At 36.7% G+C, this 21100-nt stretch overlaps 1 protein-coding gene across 2 annotated transcripts in view; it reads right to left on the bottom strand.

The window, feature by feature from the left end:
• The window catches only part of RFTN1 (raftlin, lipid raft linker 1), a 156063-nt gene that overhangs the window by 68435 nt on the left and 66528 nt on the right, over positions 1-21100 (bottom strand). For both annotated transcript variants that reach the window (XM_087892593.1, XM_034402668.3), the window contains exon 3: positions 8482-8668. In XM_087892593.1, the coding sequence (XP_087748719.1) occupies positions 8482-8668 (187 nt within the window). The remainder of the gene's footprint in view (positions 1-8481; positions 8669-21100) is intronic.

The raw sequence follows: 21100 nt of genomic DNA, 5'->3' as shown, positions 1-21100 counted from the left end.
CCAGCTGGTCCAGAATGCGGCTGTGCGGGTGGTTATGGGCACAACTCGTTGTGCCCACGTAACACCCCTCCTGCGCGAGCTGCACTGACTCCCAGTGGTCTTCCGGGTGCGATTCAAGGTGTTGGTTACCACCTTTAAAGTGCTCCATAGCATGGGACCCGGGTACCTTTGAGACCGACTTCTGCCACCAATAGCCTCCCACCGGCCAGTTCGCTCCCACAGAGAGGGTCTCCTCAGGGTGCCATCGGCCAAGTTATGTCGGCTGGCGACACCCAGGGAGAGGGCCTTCTCTGTGGGAGCCCCAGCCCTGTGGAATGAACTGCCCCTGGAAGTGCGTAAGATCTCCGACCTCCGGGTATTTCATTGTGCACTCAAGACCCTGTTGTTCCGCCAGGCTGGACTATCAACATAACAATTTTAAATTGGGTTTTAAATTCCTGGGGTTTTAAATTGAGCCGAATTCATTTAATAATTTTAAATTATTTTAACTGATGTTGTCTTGTATTTTTAATAGGCTGTACACCGCCCTGAGTCCTTCGGGAGAAGGGCGGTATAGAAATAAAATTATTCTTATTCTTATTCTTTTACCTTTAGTTTCAAAAGTTTGTTTCAACTAGAAACATAAAAAATTAAACCAGAAATAGTATGCATTCCTGCTTTGTTAATAAATCTCAAGAGCAATAGATTAGATATTATTTTCCTACAGTATCTCATTTGTACGATTAAGCCTATGGGTAATTGTGTAATACTAGTGTCTCCTAAGAAAAAATAAGATCAAGAACTATACATTGCTAAAAAACCAAAATGAAACTACAGTATGTAAAGCTATTAAAGTTTATGCATTTTAAAGCTTTTATAGAAATTGTTACATAGATGTTTAATTGAAGGTTATGTTAAACACACAAAAGTGACTATCTGGTTATCAAGATGACAGAAAAAGATTGCCAAAATATTCTCTCTGAAACCATAAATGACCTTTTTATTATGCTTATTTCCTTTTCCGTTATATACCTCTTCCTCATGTTTTTATTCTAGCTATATGCTTGAAGTGAATCAAATTGTAAAAGAGACAGGCACTCTATTAAGCTACTGCTAGCTAGCAATTCCTTTTCTGCTCAAGGCTTTCCTGAAAGTGTAAATCAGTGTGAATCTCTTCTGTCATGTGAGAATCACTGAGAACAAGCAGTCTCTCAATGAAAATTCACATCTACAACCTCTTTATACCTGTCACCAACAAAATTCTTTTTTTTATAATTCTGAAACTTCTTCATCAACCTTTGAAACTTATTTAATAATTTTAAAAATTATTGGATTTCTATCCTGCCTCAGTTCATTTCAAGGCCTTGTCTGTGTATCAGGCATTATTTCTTATTATACAGAAACACAAGGTGATAATGAGATTGTTTGGCTGAAAACCTTGTTGATTTTATATTTCTGAGAGAGAAATGTGGGATATTGAAGTAACAGGATTGTCTGTAACTTTGCCTTCTTTGTTCATGAACAAAGTTTCATATAGAATTAAATGGCAAATGGTGTATTAATAATTTGATTATTCAACTATAAGACAATACGACAATACTAAAATTAAGAATTCTCAGTATGATTCAGAAATAATCAGAAGATGACAGAAAAATTTGCCCGATGTAAGAAATTACAACAATTAAATCATATTTTAATTTGCTTTAAAATTTATTACTGGCTATGATACTATAGTCAGAATGATTCTGAATTTGAAAGCATTAAGCTTCAACCTGTTGTTTTGTTTTTATTAAGCTGCCTGATATGACTTTCTCTGAGTTCATAATTAACATTGAATTATTAATAGCACTAACAACATTTCATTCTGCTAGAAGAATCTTTCTGGATCTGGCCATCTTCAGGTTATGGAGAGATGCTGATTGAAAGTTTTGGAAGTTAAAATACATACATCTGGAAAATATTCCAGCTTGGAATATTTATTTAAAAGTATGTAGTCTAGCAATATGTACAACATGCCACAATTACACTGAAAACTTTTTATTTTACTATTTATTACTGCAATTTATATACTGTTCGGTTTTAAAAAGGTCCAAGCAGCTTACAAATTAGTATTTTCAAACCTGGCAAATTTAAGAGATGTGGATTTCAACTCCGAGAATTATCCAGCCAGCAGGCAGTTGAAATACACACATCTTAAAGTTGCCAAGTTTGAAAAATACTACATCAGGTGAATCCTATAAAATAAGCTCATGTAATTCTTTGAACTGAGCCTTTCAGAATTCAAATAATCATCTGTTTCCAAAGTCAATTGAATTCGAAAAATCAACTTAGTAAATTCATACAATTGTCTAAGATTGTACCATGACCATCACTAGTTTCAATAGTCCTTGACTTTTAGTAACACCGGCACTGAAAAAAATGATTTATGATCGGTTTTCACACTTACAACCATTGCATCATCCCAGGGTCATGGGATCACAATTAGGGTGCTTGACTTGGTGTGTATTTATGACAGTTGCATTGTCCCAGGGTCATGTGGTCACCATTTTAACAAGCAAAGTCAATAGGGAAGCCAGATTCACTTAACAATTACATGATTTGTAAAATGGGGAAAAACTCACTTAACAACTGCCTTGCTTAGCAACAGAAATATTGGGTTCATTTGTGATCTTAAATTATCTGTAGCTTTAAATGTTCATCTGTCAGATTAAAATAAAATTAGAACAAAAACTAAAATACTAGTGCCAGCATGTATTATTTCAAAAATTACATTACACATATACATTTCTCTGTTAAACAAAAAATCAAATGATTCCTGTTCTAATATGGAACCATTATAGTTGGTGATAGATGAAAAATGAGCTATAGATACAAGGAGGGCCATAGGAACATAGGAACAGGGACACTGTTAAAAACAAATGCTTTTTGAAAATTGCATCCTGTAAGGAATAGTTTCAAAACAAGCTGTGCCGTGCCAGACACATGAAGGATAAAAGTCTTTTAAAGCATAGCAGGAAATCTTTTTTTTTTTTTATTATAAATTTTTTATTGTAAACAAACATACACATATAGACATAAACGTTAAAACAAACTAGACATAAACTAACTATACAATGAAATCAAGTCACATAACTTGAATTTTGAATTTTGAATTTTGAAAATAGAGCTACTTCGGTAATTATATATCAATATATCTATATGTATTATCTTTCATCTTGTATCAATGTTTATATAACGATATTTCCTTTTATTTCCTTATTTTTGTATTATTGGGTGGTAATCTCTTATTTCGTGTCTTTTTTGTCTAACCATTTGTACCATTCTTGCCAAATTAAGTAAAAATCTGTATCTTCTTTTCCTTGTATTTCTTTGGTCAATTTGTCCATTTCTGCACATTCCATAATTTTTTGTATTATTTTTTCTTCTGGTGGCGTGTTTTCCAATTTCCACATTTGTGCGAAGACGATTCTAGCTGCAGTTAGGATGTGTATTATCAAGTATTGTGTCTCTTTTTTATAGTCCTTTGTCAGTATACCTAATAGATAGGTTTCTGGTCTGAGGGGTACTTTTTGGGCGGTAATTTCTTCCAGCTGACTTTGAATTGTTTTCCAAATTTTTTTGACTTTGGGGCATGACCACCACATGTGGTAGTAGGTCCCCTTCTGTATTTTACACTTCCAACAGTTCTGATTAGTATTGGGAAACATCCTTGCCAGCCGTGCAGGGGGGAGATGCCACCTATAAAACATCTTGTACGTATTTTCTTTGTAGGGCACGGACATTGTCAGCTTAGTATTTACTTTCCATATTTTTTCCCAATTCTCTAGGTTAATATTATATCCAAAATTTTTGGCCCAAATAATCATATTTTCCTTCACCACTTCTTCTTCCAATTTGTATTTTAATAGATAATTATATATTTTAGTTATTAATTTGTCATCTGATTGCATTATAATTTTATCTAATTCATTTCTTTCTTTTTGGATTCCAAATTTTTCCATATCACTTTTATATCTTGATTTTATCTGTAAATACGGCCACCAGTCAATATCCGTGCCCTGTTGTCTCAGTTCCTCTCTTGTTTTCATATCTCCCTCTGTGTTCAACAATTCGTCATAGGTTTTCATCCTGTCTGTGTCCATTGTGTTCGGGTAGATTTGGGCCTCCATGGTTGATAGCCATCTTGGGATTTTGTCGTAGTGTTTTCTCCTTATTTCAGTCCAAATTTTTGCCAGTGCTCCTCTGATATAATGTCTCCTGAAGTGTTCATGTTGTCTGGGCTTTTCCTCCCATAGAAATGCGTGCCAGCCTTTTGACAAGTCAAATCCTTCTAGTGCTAGTGTTCTTTTATCTTTGAGTGTCATCCAATCCTTAATCCAAGTTAAAGCTGTTGCAGTATAATAGGTTTGCCAATCTGGTAGTCCCAGGCCACCCCTTTCTTTAGTGTCCTGCAGGTGTTTCAATTTAATCCTGGCTCTTTTTCCTTGCCATAAATACTTTAATATCATTTTGTCAAGGTCTTTGAAGTATGATTTTCCTGGGTTTATCGGTATTGTTCTAAATAGATATAGTATTTTTGGTAGAATTGTCATTTTAATTGAAGCGATTTTGCCTAGTAGTGATAATTTCAATTTACTCCATACCTCTAAGTCCTTCTGGATTTGTTTGGCCAATTTGATGTAATTGTCTTCTTTGAGGGATGATATCTTATTGGTGAGCCAGATTCCTAGATATTTTGTTTTTGTTGTTGTTTGTATTCCTAATGTCCCTTCCAATTCTTTCTCCTGGGTTTTTGTCAAATTTTTGGTTAGTAGTTTTGTTTTTTGCCTGTTAATTCTCAATCCTGCCACTTCGCCATATTGATCTATCTTCCTTAGTAAATTCAGTCCTGATTGTTTTGGTCGTTCTAAAATGAATACTACATCGTCTGCGAATGCTTGTAATTTATACTCCTGGTTTTTTGTTCTTAATCCTTTTATTTCATTGTCGTTCCTAATTTCATTCAACAGTGGTTCCAATGCTAGTATATATAATATAGGAGAGAGGGGACATCCTTGTCTCACTCCCTTAGATATTTTAAATTGGTCTGTTGTCTCTCCGTTTATCCATATTTTTGCAGTTTGGTCTGAGTATATTGTTTTGATCATATTTAAAAATTTGTCGCCGGTTCCCATTCTTTCTAATTGCAGTGTTAAGAATCCCCAGTTAAGATTGTCGAACGCCTTTTGTGCGTCAAGGAAGAGTAGGGCCATCTTTTCATTCGATTTTTGTTCATAATATTCCAGTATATTAATTATTGTTCTTGTGTTCTTGTTAATTTGCCTGTTTGGAATGAATCCATTTTGATCAGGATGGATGTAATTCACGATAATTTTCTTCATTCTCTGGGCCATAATTGATGTAAATAATTTATAGTCTATGTTTAGAAGTGATATAGGTCTGTAGTTTTTGGTTTGGGTGAGATCTGAGTCTTCTTTGGGTATCAGAGTGATAATTGTTTCACTCCATGATTTGGGAATTTTGGCTTCTAAGATTGCTTCATTTAGGACTTGTAATAAAAGCATAGCAGGAAATCTTAACTACATTTAAAGGACATAAAATTGGTGCTTAATGAATTTGCACTTACACCTGAGCCTTCAATAATCTTGGTTTTTAGTTACATCTTCACTAACTGTAGGCTCTTCAACAAAATGTTGGAATTAGACATGTTTATTATCATCTATTTTATAACTAGTCTAACACTGCATACAATTTTACAGATTTTAAAACTGTATATTGTTGGCTAAAATGCTTCCTAATTAAGCAATTTAACTGAAAATACTTTGTTCTATATTGCAGAAAATCCTAACAATACAAAATGCAAAATGCTTTATTTCAACAGATAACTATAAAAATGACTGATGAAATGAGGGCCACAGTATGGACTTTGTAGTACCAACATGGGCTTTGTTAAATTGTTGTACTTATTAACTAATAGTTATTTTGTATTTTAAGGAGCCTTGGTAGTACAGTGGCTTAATGCACCCTGTAATTAACACAGCTGCCTGCAATTTCTGCAGGTTCGAATCTTACCAGGCTCAAGGTTGACTCAGCCTTCCATCCTTTCTAAGGTAGGTTAAATGAGGACCCAGTTTGTGGGGGCAATAAGCTGACTTTGTATAAATATACAAAAGGATGAAGGCTATTGCTTAACGCATTGTAAGCCGCCCTGAGTCTCCGGAGAAGGGCGGCATATAAATCAAATAAAATAAATAAATAAATAAATAAAAAAATTCAACTTATTCTTTTTAAATGATGCTAATAGTTTGATTGATAACTTCTAACATTCTTATATTAAAAGTTTAAAAACTGTCTTTCTTCCACAGGTCAGGATAGGATATTCAGTATTTATCTTCTGATAAGAGAGAGCTTGTTAGCGCTAAGTGATATTTGGTTTGTCTCTCCGTGAACTTCAAATAACTTATGAATTTCCCCCCCTCATTATCATCCTAAATTTTATACCCCTTGTCAAAATTCATTTAAATGAGCAGGTGTGATATTATGGGCTGCAAATATGTAACATGTTTGACTCCATGTAACTGATTATCTATGAAAAGGAGGGGTTACTTTTGTCCTGTCCAATCAACTTTTCTCTTGTATTTTCTTTGATGTGTTAACTAAGAGGGACTGAAAATTGAGAATCCGGGTTCCCTCTTTGAATGAGAGGAATCCTTTTTAGTCAGAATGTTCTGAATAAATAAATCATAATAAAATGATCTTCCTGTCTTGGTCATTGTTTCATTGGAGAATATGTATGCTGAAGCACAAGCAAATAAAGGAAGCCATGTTTGTAACCCATAGCCATACATGTAACTGTTATCAACCACAAGTTTTCTTGTGAAAACCATCTCAAGTGAAAACCACGGTTTTCTAGTTAATTTGGTAGAATTCATTTTTTTAAACCAGAAAACTGTCCATCCGAACCTCCTTTATGTATTCTGTTATTACTGCAGGCGTTACCTTGTGTGATTCTTCTACTTTGGTAATATATCATCCAGCAACTTAATTAAAGGCTATGTAATTTAATAAGTGTCTGAATATGAATCAATATCAATACATGAAAGCTAGTCAATGTGGAGTTTATTAGAAATTTATTAGAATTATTTTTATAAAAGATTAATAAAAGCCTTCCCCTTCAAAATGTTTACTCATCTTTAACCCACAAAGTGCATGTTATTGAGGACAAATATTTCTAAATACAATATGTTTCTAGTTTTGGTGATCACGAGTCACAAAGGAATATCTGATGTGCTAATCAGCTGTTTGGTGGCTAACTGTAGTAAGGCGATAGTAAGATCAGGAGATGTTGGAGGAATTTTTTGAATGCAATGGTAAATTTACTGACTGAAAAAAAAATTGGCAAGCAGCACAAAACACTTTAGTGGGCCACATATATAGTAGGCCATTTATAGAGAGTGGTGTGATGGCCTAGTGGTGAAGATGCTTGCTTTCCATTTGGAAGGTTGAGAGTTAAATCCTAGGTAGTGGCAGACGGTAGTAGAGTACCCTCTCAAAGCACAAAAAGTAAATATCAGGCACAGCCATTGAAAAAGCCCATCTCCCAGACCCCCAAAAGATGATACAGTTTGCCAACACAACCTGGAGTAAACCAACCCTGTCATATCTTATCCCACACGCAGAAACTATCAGAATATATTGTATTTCTCAATTTTTCCATTAAAATATTTTCAATACCAAATGTCTAAAGTTGGCATGCAATTCTTCTTCCATTTGTGAACTATAGATGTTCTTGCTGCTACTAGCATAAATACGATTGTGTTTTTATTTTTTGTATTTTCATCTTTTCCTTCAAACAGCAATAAAATATATAATTGTTTTACTAGCGCAGGCGATATACAGATTGTATTTATCACCCTAAAAACTAATTCTTATCATTGCCAAAATGTGGCTTATCAAATTCTCAAGTTTCCTTGAATTTTGCCTAACTTTAATTTCCCAAATTTCTCATGATCTCTGAACATTGCATATATCAACATTCACTGTTCTTACAGAAATCAAAGACAACTTTTTTTCCTTATTTAAAAAATAGATATATGCTGATTCAGAATTATAAAATTTTAATTGAAAGATGGTCTTATTGACATGAAATATGAAACATTTTCATTTTTGTTTTAATAGTATTGCATACTAATAAAAACACAACAAAAATATTCAAGAGCAAAATGCTTTTTCAAGCTGCTTAACTAAATACTGTCATAGTAAGAAACAAAAATATACAAGAAATTTCTCCTAACTTTATGCCAAGGTTGATTCAAATATGAAACATATTTTTAGCTTGTTATCTTCAGACAATGCTGTCAATCTACAGATTCCTAAACAGCCTATAGAAATGTTCATGCAGTAAATAGTAAGGTGACACTGCTATAATTTCCAACCTGGGTCAAAGCTCAGCAGGAAATCTCCTTGTCAATTTTTATTCCCACTTCCTCAAAAGAGATTTACCTTTCCATTTTCTTGATCAGTACAGCCCTGAAGATTTGCTCCTGAATTGTCTTCTCATTCTTGTTAGGTGGCTGCAAAAAGGGATAGATAGTAGCCAAGTGGTAGCCCTGATAGTAGAAGTCTTGCAGTTTAAGTGGAAGATCACGTAAGGAAGACAGTTTAATTATTGCTGATCTTGGTAACTCCGCTGGAACAAAAAGGTAGATTTATCAACCTGAATTATTCTCTGCAATTATTAATATTTTAAAGCTCTACAAGAATATTTTAATCAGTACAGAAAACTCAAAAAATTGCCACATTGTGAAATACAATAGCCCCCATTGATATAAGCTGATCTTAAAAATGGAAAATGGGGACATTTTCAGTAACCCGATTTATAAAACCATAAACAAATAAAATACCCCAGCACTGAAATTTAAAATATCTGCTATTGATATCAACACAGAAAATTGATAATTATCAATAAAGTACCATGTCATGTTCCGTGTGAGCATATAAAACAGCTGTTGTGGCAATGTAATGGGCAAAGCTTAAGGATGAGAACAGAATCCATGATAAGTAAGAGAACCGTTTCTCTCGCTGACCTGCATTTTCTCTTTTGTCTGATATCCTGTTCTTTTTTTTCCAGTCTGCAAAGAGCAGACATATAACATCTTGGAATTGAACTAAGGGGTCTATGGAATTGGAAAGCATGTTACTCACATTACTCAGTTGCCAAAAATTTAAACTACAGAATGCCACCCATTTTCCTAAACTGTGACAAGAAAGCCTCAGCCTCTTTCTGGATTTCACCTTTCAATAAAAAGATCTCCAATTGGACCACTAAAAGTTGGTAGAAAAACAGCTGGTTTCATACTAAAAACTACACAAAAAAATGCACTGTAAAAATTTGTTAATTTGTCTTGGTAATCCTAAATGATTCCCACAAAATCTTATGATTGTGGCAGTTATAATTATTAATATATTTTACATGTTATTCAATATATGTGAAAAAAGCAATCACACGCTTTAGGAATTCTGAAAGAGATCAAATAAATGTCACAAAACTATCATCTTTCATGCAAGATCTAAATTCAATCTGACACAAGAGTCAAAATATTTCAGCCAACTAACTGAAACCCTGTTAAGTGCCTGAGCTCCCTTTATGATATGGAGCAGGATCTTATATTTAAGGGAAAAGGTTAGGATTTGCATTAAAAGTCTACTATAGAATGGCTGCCACCAGGTTGTAGATAGTGGCCAGTCAACCTGCGCCCACATAAAGTCTCAATGACTTCTTCATTTATCAAGGTTTGCTCCTCTAACCATAGAATAAACACATGTGCAGTACATAGATATATAAAATGTATAAAGTCTTAAAATTTGTTATTTATTTTCCCCAGTGACCTCAAGGCATCCACTTTATAACATTTATTACTGAACTGGGGGGGGGGGAGTGGCTCTAGCTGCAAGGATCCATGTGCTCAAACTGTGTTTAAATTTCAAACCATGCTTCAGGCATCATCTACTATATAGAATTAATATTCAATATATATGTAAACAGTAAAATTTCACATAAGCTTGTAATCAAAGGGAATTTATCAAATATCATGTCAACAGTCTGTACTATTTGGAGAAATGTGTGCATGGCCTGAGGAAAAATGTCTAGAAGTAGCTAGCAGCTACCTATATAGAGAGTCAGGCTAGTTTTTCATTTTCATTTCATTTTATTTAATTTGTATACCGCCCTACTCCCGAAGGACTCAGGGCGGTGAACAGGCACAGAATAAAACATGTAAAATACAAAAATTAAGAGCAGAAATAAAATCGAATTAAATCAATTTAGCCCAAGACAAATTTAAAACCCCAGGTTAAGAACAAATTAAAATTTACATTAAAATTTACATTAAAAAAGAATTGGAAAGGTTAGGCCAGACCAGCCTGGTGAAATAAAAAGGTCTTAAGAGCACGGTGGAAGTTGCGTAGATCCGGGATCCTCCATATCTCCGGGGGGAGCTCGTTCCAGATAGTAGGTGCCTCCACAGAGAAGGCTCTCCCCCTGGGGGCCGCCAGCCGACATTGTTTGGCCAACAGCACCCGGAGGAGTCCCTCTCTGTGAGAGCGTACCGGCTGGTGGGAGGCCATTTGCGGCAGCAGGCGGTCCTGTAAATAACCAGGCCCTAAGCCATGGAGCGCTCTAAAGGTGGTAACCAAAACCTTGAAGCGCACCCGGAAGACCACCGGGGGCCAGTGCAGCTCGCATAGGAGAGGTGTTACATGGGAGTGCCACATCGCTCCCATAACCACCCGCGCGGCCGCACTCTGCGTCAGTTGGAGCCTCTGGGTGCTCCTCAAGGGGAGCCCCATGTAGAGAGCATTGCAGTAGTCCAGGCGGGATTTGACGAGGGCATGAGTGACCGTGTTTAAGGAGTCCCGATCCAGAAAGGGCGAAACTGGCGAATCAGGCGAACCTGATGGAAAATCCTCCCGGTCACGGCCGTCAAGTGTGCTTTATCAGCACTGAAGACACTAAAGATCAGCTGGCTATAGCAGGGTATGTGAAGTAAAGGGCAATGGGGATGGTTGAACTTCATGCTGGGGTGTGGGGCTGGCTGCAACACAGGGCTCGAGGTAATACTTTAGCAGCAATGCCAGTGGCACTGGCACTGGCACTGAAGTAGAAGCCTGAAGGCAGTGGGAGCTGGTTAAGACTGCTGAAGGCCCAAATACTTTAGCCCCAGTGCTACCATTCCAAGGAATGCTGCTGCAAAGGGTGAACAATAGGTCAGAGATGGAGGGGGGAGAAAAATGGAAGAGGCTGTTCAAGCACCCCTGTGATTGTATGTGTGAGTAGACTACCAAATGTCCAAATTTTTATCACATGACTGGACAGCTACTGCAACAGACATTAACTTCAGGGACTGGATCTAAGTACCATTTGTTCAGCATTGCTGTAACTTCAAATGGCAATTGAATGAATGGCTGTTAAGCAAGAACTGCCTGTGAATTCTTTTTTATTGTAATTGTATAGCAGCCATCAGAAAAATATTGTATAGATAGGCCTAAACTAGTATAATGAAAATTAGAAATAATGAAACCCTGGGACTACCAATTAAATGCTACCTCATGTGAATCAGAGACCATTTTTGGAAATACACATAAGCCAAAATGTTTATGGTATCACATACAATGGTTTTGTGAATAGATGTTATAAAAGTAATTATCAATGCTTATATTTTCTGCACTTCATTTCCTGTTTTTTAAAAAAAAACAAGAAAAAAAAGAAGTGAAAGCCTGTTAGGTTTTATTAACATATTAATGACTTTTTAAATGCTTGTAAAATTTCAGACAAATTGTTTAAGTATATATGACAGTGCCATCCTGCTAAAATTAACAATGCTTTAGGGAGATCACAGTGTATGTCACTAACAGAGAATCTTGTATGAAAAGGGAAAGGAACAGTGCAAATGTAGCCATAAAATTGAATGCCAAGAGAAAAGGATCACCCACTTGTTTAGCATTTCATTGCGAAGATTCTTTAATTTTATTACCTTGATCCAACAACCTAAAATGTTCTCATATAGCTCCTATTGATTATTGGCTAATGAACTTATACAAATATGGCCATCAAATTCTAATTTTTAATTTACCATATTTTTCGGAGTATAAGACGCACCGGAGTATAAAACACACCAAGATTTCAAAGAGGTAAACAAGAAAAAAAAGTTTTTGCCCTCCTCAGTCCTCAGGAACATTCTGCAGGCCTCCCAAACCCTTTGTGCGACCCATTTTCACAAAAACAGGACCTGCAGAAGGTTTGGGAGGCCTGCAGAGTGCTCCTGAGGAAGGCAAAAATGCCCCCATTTTTGCAAAAAACGGGCCTGTTTTTGGCAAAAATGGGATGCACCGGGGGGGGGGGTTTCAGGAGGCCAAAAATAGCTGTATTCGGTGTATAAGACACACGAACATTTCCACCTTCTTTTGGGGGTGGGGGAAGTGTGTTTTATACTCTGAAAATTAAGTCTAATAAAATTTACAATTTGCCCAGGATTGGATAATACAGGGTTTCCAAGAAGAGAGAAGAATAATCTCTGTATAACCTCCAAGCATCAATATGAGTTTCTAAAATTTGTATTTGTCCCTTCCCATGAAAAGCTGTGCAGAGCCATAGTCATAGATATATACTCTAAAACTCATCCAAACTGTGTATCAGATTTTTAAAAAATCTATAATAATATTATTAAAAACAATGCTTCAGTTTTCCCTTTTCTCACCTGTGCCAGAAAAAATAAGTGAATTGTTACTAATACCATTTACTCTCTCTTTTGGTTCAGATCACTGTGTAATATGCAAACTGATAATTAAAATACCGAGGGGTCCTTGGTGTTCTCTAAACTTGGTCATTTTCTTGCAGAGGACCCACATTACTTGTCAGTTTCTGAGAAATTCTTGATGTATGGCAATGTTATTCTTTTTAGAGCTTGTGTTGGTTGTGCTGTATTGGCTTGTTTGGTTGCCAAACAAATCAACAGTAAACAGCCCAACCAAAGAACCACTAAGACTACCCCAGGGCAAGCTATTAGAATATAAACTGAGAGCAAACCACACTCCTTACTAGAATTAATGATGTTACTAGTTTGGGTAATGAATCATCTGCAAGAAAACAACCAAGCTCAGAGAGCACCAAGGACTCTTCTCCTTAACTCTGAGCTACAAATATTCTCCTTTATTATTTTATTTATTTTTTTAATTTTACTTCGAATTTATATACCGCCCTTCTTCCTGGGAACTCAGGGCGGTGTACAGCCAGATAAAAAAACATAATATAAACATTAAGAACAAATTAAAAGGAAATATCTCAATTTGGCCAAAAAAATTAAGAAACATATAAATTTAAAATCATTTAAAAGGCATTGTTAGGCCAGCACGGCTTGTTGGAAAAGGAAGGTTTTAAGGGAACGGCGGAAGGCATGGAGGTCTTGGATTCTCCTTATCTCTGGGGGCAGCTGATTCCAGAGGGTAGGTGCCCCCACAGAGAAGGCCCTCCCCCTGGGGGTCACCAGCCTGCATTGCTTGGCTGATGGCACCCCGAGGAGGCCCTCTCTGTGGGAGCGCACGGGTCGATGGGAGGTCGTCGGTGGCAGAAGGCGGTCTCGGAGATAACTAGGTCCTATGCCATGGAGAGCTTTAAAGGTGGTAACCAACACCTTGAAGCGCACCCAGAAGATCACTGGGAGCCAGTGCAGCTCGCGCAGGAGTGGTGTTATGCGGGAGCGCCATGCAGCTCCCGTAATTACCCGCGCGGCCGCATTCTGGACCAGTTGGAGCCTCCAGGTGCTCCTCAAGGGGAGCCCCATGTAGAGAGCGTTGCAGTAGTCCAGGCGAGAGGTGACGAGGGCATGAGTGACTGTGCACACGGAATCCCAATCAAGAAAGGGGTGCAACTGGCGAATCAGGCGAATATTAATTAAACTACCAACAATATATCTTCTCTTATTGATATTTTTATACCAAAGTACTCTGGGGTAAGCAGGGGGAGAAAGAAACTTAGCTGTTATTAATAAAATCTTTACCTAAATTATTTTATGTAGAAATATGTGGAAAATTTTGAAAAGAGTTATAATGTACAGACTACTACTTCCAATAATGACAAGATCTTATTCAATATGCTACACAGCTAGTCCTTGATTCATGATAGTAATTTAACCTGCCCTTTACGGTCGGATGCGGTGATGGCCACTAAGTGAAGTAGTCACATTATTTATGACCCTCCATCCCAGCTCTCCCCAATGCAATCATTAAATGAACATGAAGGTCATTAAACCGAGTTTGGAGTACTTCAGGGGCTCTAGTGGAAGCCCTAGGAGGTGTAGTGCAGGCCCCATCCTGGGCCTCCCAAGGTCTCCGCCATCTCCTGAAGGCAACCTGTGCTTCGTTTCCTGTCCCTTAGGATGCCTGCTGCCTACCCCCACTAGATCTCAACTCTGCTCCTTACCCACATCACCAATAGCGCACTTACATTTCAAAGATCTCTGGAGCACAGGTTAGGGAACAAAGACATGCCTTCCCATTGCTGGGCTATGTCGCAGTTGTTCTAACGTACTGTCCATTGTAGCACTGTACAGTATAGTATGAGATTCCACTACAATTTTTTAAATGATATTGACATACACTATACATAAGAGTTTGTGGCTTTTCTTATGGGAAGAAAAAGTGATTGGCTAAAACCTCCAAGCTCTATTGTGTCCAGTTCACAGGGCAGCTTTTTAAAAGTACTTATTATATGTTTCAGCAAATATTACAAAATCAGCTAATGGAGCCAATATGATCAATGCCCTCAGCAGACACTGGAAAGCTAAAAAAAAAAAATCAATTTGGATGCAAATACAGCCAGTATTTAAAGTACACTAAAGGCAGTTTCTAATAGACTAGAAAAGGGGTAAGATCAAAGGACTGAGTGTTATTGGACAAATACAATTGTTCTGACCCATTTAAACAGCAACTATTCTTCCATATTGTTAGTAGTAATCTATTTTGTGAAACAGAAATAAAACTCCAAACCTGTAATATCTCCCTATCACAGTGTTAGCAAATGCAAGCTGTACTAGCTATAGTTGGCCTTTAAATCATGGTGCCTGAGCTGATTCAATGAAAAGTGTCAAAATGTAGTTAATGAGAGCATCAAAAGCAAGACTCATTTCAAATGTCAGTTACATTATGTCACACATTATCTTATTGGATTTTGCATCTATGTTTATAGGAGGATGAAAAAATGAAGATGAAAGCAATAGCAAAGGAAAACCCAGTTAAGTCTCATCCCACACAAAACAAACTATTAAGGCAGGACAAGAAGCAATGAGTGAAAGCTACCCAGAGAGAAATCCAATTTAGAACAAAGGAGAAACTTCCTGACAGTGAGAACAATAAGTCAATGGAAGAGCTTGCCTCCCAGAGTTGTGGGTGCTCCAACTTGGTGGTTTTCAAGAAAAGATTGGGCAACTATTTGTCTGGGATGGAATAGGAACTCTTGCCTTGACCAGGGGGTTTGTACTAGAAGACCCCCAAGGTCCCTCCCAACCTTATGATTCTATGCTGATCTCCATGTACGCGGTATAGGTCATCTTTCCATGCTACTCTATTACAGAGAGATAGCATGCAATTTTTGAAACATATCACATATTATACACCTATTCCATTTTTCTTCAACACTCAAGGTAACCAATAACAATAATCAATACAACATACAAAAAAGCCTGAAAATAGTCCAACCATTAGCTCTCTGCTATACAAAGTTAAGTTGTGTAATAAATTACATCTTTAAAACCTTTTATTAATCTCAACAAATCCAATATGTTATACAAGTATTCTACTATATTACTATTTCTGGAACAGTAAAAGCAGTACCATCTAAGCAGCTGAAATTTTAAATCAGGAATGAGCAGTCCATAATCAGTACCTGCCCTCTAAATCTTTTTTGTGGTTCACAGAGGCCTTGAAACTGCACAGCTGTAATACAAGAGCAAACCAAGGACAAATTGATTTTAGCAGTGAACAAGACTTAAAATAGTGCAAGATAAGATAAACTTAAAAGTCTTCAAGTTGAATGCAGCACCTGGTGACTTATGGACATATCCACAAATTGTGGAAGTACAAAACAGATTTACCATTAAAAACAATCCCTGGTACAGGGGTGAAATCCAGCAGGTTCTGACAGGTTCTGGAGAACCAGTAGCGGAAAATTTTATCTTTATTTTTTTTTATTGAAAAAGTTTTCAATTACAAATTTTCCCCCTTTCCCCCCCCTCCTCCCTAACCCCCCCTCACCACCCCATCCCCCGTGACTTCTTCAAAATAAAAACCTAATACATAACAGATTATATAATATTTTACCATCCCCTTACTCCCTCCTCCAAATACTGACCCTTACTTCTAATGATATCATTAATATTATTACTTCCCCCTCTTACCATGCACTTCAAAATAACATTCTACTATAACACTGTATAATAACTTCTGATTTAACACAGTAATATTATTATGACTCCCAATTTAGCAATAATCTGCCCTTTTTTCTCCTCCCCCATACTTATGTCTGTATATTAATATAACATTTCAAAACAACCTTCCACTTTAAAACTATATAATAAATCCTACTTTGACATTTAATCTTTTGTGTATATTAATATAACATTTCAAAGCAGCTTTCCCCATAAATTCTAATTTTACATTTGTTCTGCTCTATCCATTTCCTCCACTCCCATAAATATATCTCTTAAACATCCCTTTTCTTAGTCTACACTAGCCTGTCTCCACCCACTTTCCTACAAAATTACCATACACAACAATTCTTAATATCTTTGTTCTTCTGCCCACCCTACTAAAAAATATTCCCTTATATAGATAAAATCAATGACTTTAAACTTATAATCCATATAATATCTTCTTTGATGTCTTTCCACTGGATTGCTGACTCCATCATCCGTATTAGGGTAACATAACATCCCAGTTGCAACAGAATATTCAAAATGCTCAGTTATCATCTGCCCCCATCAATAATGAATATCTTCGTATATATAAAAAAAGAAAACAACCACCCGAGTGACTTTATATTTGTATTCCATATAATATCTGTAATAGTGGCTTTTTTCAGGATTATTAATTCCCATCGTCGTAATGGGGTAACAGCCAGATCTTCTGCATGCCCCAGCATAACTCTCTTGCCTTATAGCTCAGCATAGATATAATACGTTGATCAATAAAAAGAAAACCAGAAATAGATAATTCCAATCCAACAATTTAAGACCCTTTTCACATCCCAAAATTATGGCATTGCAGAGGTCTGTCACTCTCCTCAGGATAATATTAACCACTACTTCGCCTCAACCATCTTTTCATATATTCAGTCATGTATTTTTAAAAATAACTGGCTTCGCTGTTGCTTAATTTAGAAATTTTTATTTTTGTGAGGCCTGTTTCTTTTTTTCCTTTCTTTTTGTGGGTTTGATCTCCATCCTAATTTCCTTTCTGCAAGTTGTATATCAACTGATCGGTTTCCATTCTGATTTATGACTTGATCTTGTTGGTTTTGCTTTTGTGACTCATATTTCTTTTCTATAAGTTGTGTATCAATTAGTTGATTTCCATGGTTGTCTGTGACTTGGTGAGTCATCACGTTAGAATCCAATGCCACTTCTCTCTTATTTATAAATAGTCCAGCTGAGGTGTCTGAAGAATCCAAAGGCAATTCATCTACAAAGGCCTCTGTAACTTGATATTTTTCCTTTATTTCTAACTCCTTCTGCTTGTCTTGTGTTGTGCATAAAGATGTTAAGTTCATTTTTAAAAATTTTTGATAAAATTCTTCCGCTTTTTCAACAATTTCAACAATTTAATTGATATCTTTCTCCTTGATATCTCAATATTATACCAACTGGAACATTCCATCTGAATAAGATATTTCTTTTTTTAAGCTCAGCCACCAGAAAACCAAATTTCTTTCTTTCCAATAACATCTTAGGCGGTAGTTCTTTATATATCCAAATCTTTCTTCCAAACAATTGCAAAGTAGACTTAAAAGATTTTTGCACAATATTTTTTCTTATTTCTTTATCTGTAAAATAAATCACCACATCTCTAGGCAGTTGCCTTTGCTTTGCAATCCAGGAGTTTATTCTATAAATTCTATCGATCCTACAAAATACCTCCTCAGGTTGAACCTTTAAAATCCCAGCCAGAACTTCAGAAGATATTTTCCTTAAATCATCTCTGTTATTTTCCTGTAATCCTCAGTCTAATCGCATATTCAGTAAAATTATATTGCATCATTAAAACTTCCTTTTCAATCCGTTGTTGTATGTTTTCTACATTACAAATCTTTGGATCAGCTTCCATTTTAGGTCCACTATTGTCTTGAATATTTATCAAATCATTTTCAATTTTTTCTATTTTATTTTCCAAATTGTCCTCAGTTTCCTCCATTTTAGACTCTAATAGATTAATATTTGTATCCAACTTGATCATAAATTCTGAGAAACCATTAGCCATTTTTATAATCTTTCGTTGCAAAATATCAAACTTTAATTGCACCAATTCTTTAATTTCCTGCTTAAATTTCTCAAAGTTCTGATTCATAATCTCATCCCTTCTTACAATCTCCTCCAGAAGAAATTCAATTATATTAAAATCAGTTTTCTGAGACTGTAAGTTAAGAACTTGTTCATATAGTTTGTGGATGGGGGAATTCCCCCCCCCACTGCTTGTTTGTCCGGCTTTGTAAGCCTAAACGCCATATTTCCACACAGGCAAACTTTTTTAGAAAAGAAAAAAAAAGCAAAGTAAAGAGAAAAAAGCTTATTTCCAAACGAGATCAATATCAAATCAAATCTCCAGGAAAGAGAAAACACAAAAGTGGAGCTTTTTCTTCAATTGTAGCCAAAAATATTTACTCCGCTACTTTGTGGCTTAATAAGAAACGGAAGGACTTTCCCTTTTCAGCTTCCCTGCTCAAATTTCGGCAGTCGCCATTTTAAAAGTTCTTTTTTACTTTGTTCAATATCCTTTGCAAAATAAGTATAAATACTTGCAATTTAGGGTCACAGGTCCAGGTCCAGATCTCATCCTCTTTGCTTAATCTGTTAGTTATCTTGAAAAGCTTGTTTTCGTAGCCTTGCTCTGCAAAAATGCAGAGGTCTCCCAACGCCCGGAGCAAACGGTGAGTGATATAGGGAGCCTCATCCGCTCGCCCCCAAGAGTAAAAAAAAAACTCTGGGGGCTTCGCAGAAAGCTCTACCTACACTCACCTGCTCTATCTCACATTTGCTCCTGGAAATGGAGTTTTTTGAGCCGCCTTTCCGTTATAAAGGCGGCTCTTTACAGGCGAAGGGGCTGGTGATCCCAAGGGACCATCTGGCAGCTACGAGAAGCAAACCGGAAGCCCAGTAGCGGAAATTTTGAGTAGTTCATAGAACCAGTGCTGTGGAGTCGGAGTCGAAGGAAATTTTGGGTACCTGGAGTCGGAGTCGGAGTCGGCAAACAATGCACCGACTCCGACTCCTACTAAATTTAGATTGGAATTTAAAAAAAAGCAAGTTTAAATGTCCCAATTCACAAAAAGTTATAATTAATGACTTCTCTACTGTAAGAATAAAGACCAATGCATGCAGTGCCTCACGTAACCACAAAACAAACATGTTAAGTGACCGTGAAGAAGCATGCTTTTCATGTGCTTCACTATATGGCACGCAACGCACAATTAGGAGCGGCAATACTTATACTTTCCATAGTGTTGTGTTCTGCTGTTACAGGGAACGCAGTGCCCATGGGTAACCTAGCCTCTCACTGATAAGGGATTAAGTAAATATGTTTTTTGTAGGACTAGAGACACTTGTATAAGTGAAGGGAATGGAGGGTCAATAGTTCAAGACTGAAGCTGTAAACCATTGGAAAAACTGCTGTCATTCAGCTAAGGCTATAAAAACTTGTAAACTCCGATTGTTAGCTTAAACTTTAAACATGACTATAGGATTCTACTAGGGAAATCATGTTTTATAATAAATGCCCCTTCCTGGATCCTCCCACTGCCCTATCTTCAGCAGCAGATCAGCACACAAAAAGGAGAAGGCAGCAGCTTCTGCCCAACTACCTCTCTCTGCTAGAAGAGCTTAGAACAGCGGTTCTCAACCTGGGGATCACGATCCCTTTTGGGGGTCGAACGGTCATTTCACAGGGGTCGCCAAAGTCCTCTCGCCCCCCACACGCCTTCACTCACCCTCACTCTCTGCTCTGTTGGATCGCCGGCCGTTCGATTACCCCGCCCACCCCCAATCTATTGCTGCCTCCTGAGTCCCAGCTGATGGCTAGAGGAAAAAAAACTGTTTAAATTCTTGCCGCGGGGCTTCAAAGGGCCGCCCTATAGCCAGTGGTGGGATTCTGCCGGAACCGTTTGTTAAATTGCTGGCTTGCCCCGCCCCTCCGCACCACTAGTTATTGCCAATAAATAGTGGTGGGCGAGGGGCGGGCGAGCCAGCAATTTAACAAATGGTTCGGTGTTTTTTTGTAATTTTATTGGCCCGCGGAGCTTCAGCATAGGCTAATTAGCCCTTGATTAGATCGGCTCCTGACTCTCAGATGATTTGTCTCAGCTGTTTTGCTCAGGGCTCTGCTGCTTCCTTGCAAAGAGTCCTGGAGCAGATGGGGGAAATTATTTGGTTTATTATTATTGGTAAATATAATTAATTGATTTGTAAGAAATTGGATTGCATGGAAATAATTGGAATATTCATGTTCATATTGATTAATATACAAAAAAGGTAGTTATATAACTAATTGATTTATATTAAAATGTTGAATTTATATTAAACAATGTAATATTACATAATTAACCAATGTGAGGATGGATATAAAAATAGATGACAATGGGAAGGGGTATAATATAGAATAGAAGGGAAAAATTGAATTTGATTAAGATTAGAGATGAGGATGAAGGGTAATATTAGTTTTTTACAAAAATAGATGAGGAATAAATATGGCAAAAAGGAAATATAGAAATTGTAAATTTAATTGAAATGACTAAACACTGTTTAAATTTGTGAACCGACCAAATACTCTGTTCAAACAAAATACATTGTATGTTTGTATGTGT

This window comes from Pantherophis guttatus, chromosome 4 (genome assembly GCF_059756535.1).
Source record: "Pantherophis guttatus breed Tessera chromosome 4, ASM5975653v1, whole genome shotgun sequence".
Lineage (NCBI taxonomy): Eukaryota > Metazoa > Chordata > Lepidosauria > Squamata > Colubridae > Pantherophis > Pantherophis guttatus.
This window is presented reverse-complemented; position numbering and strand designations above follow the sequence as displayed.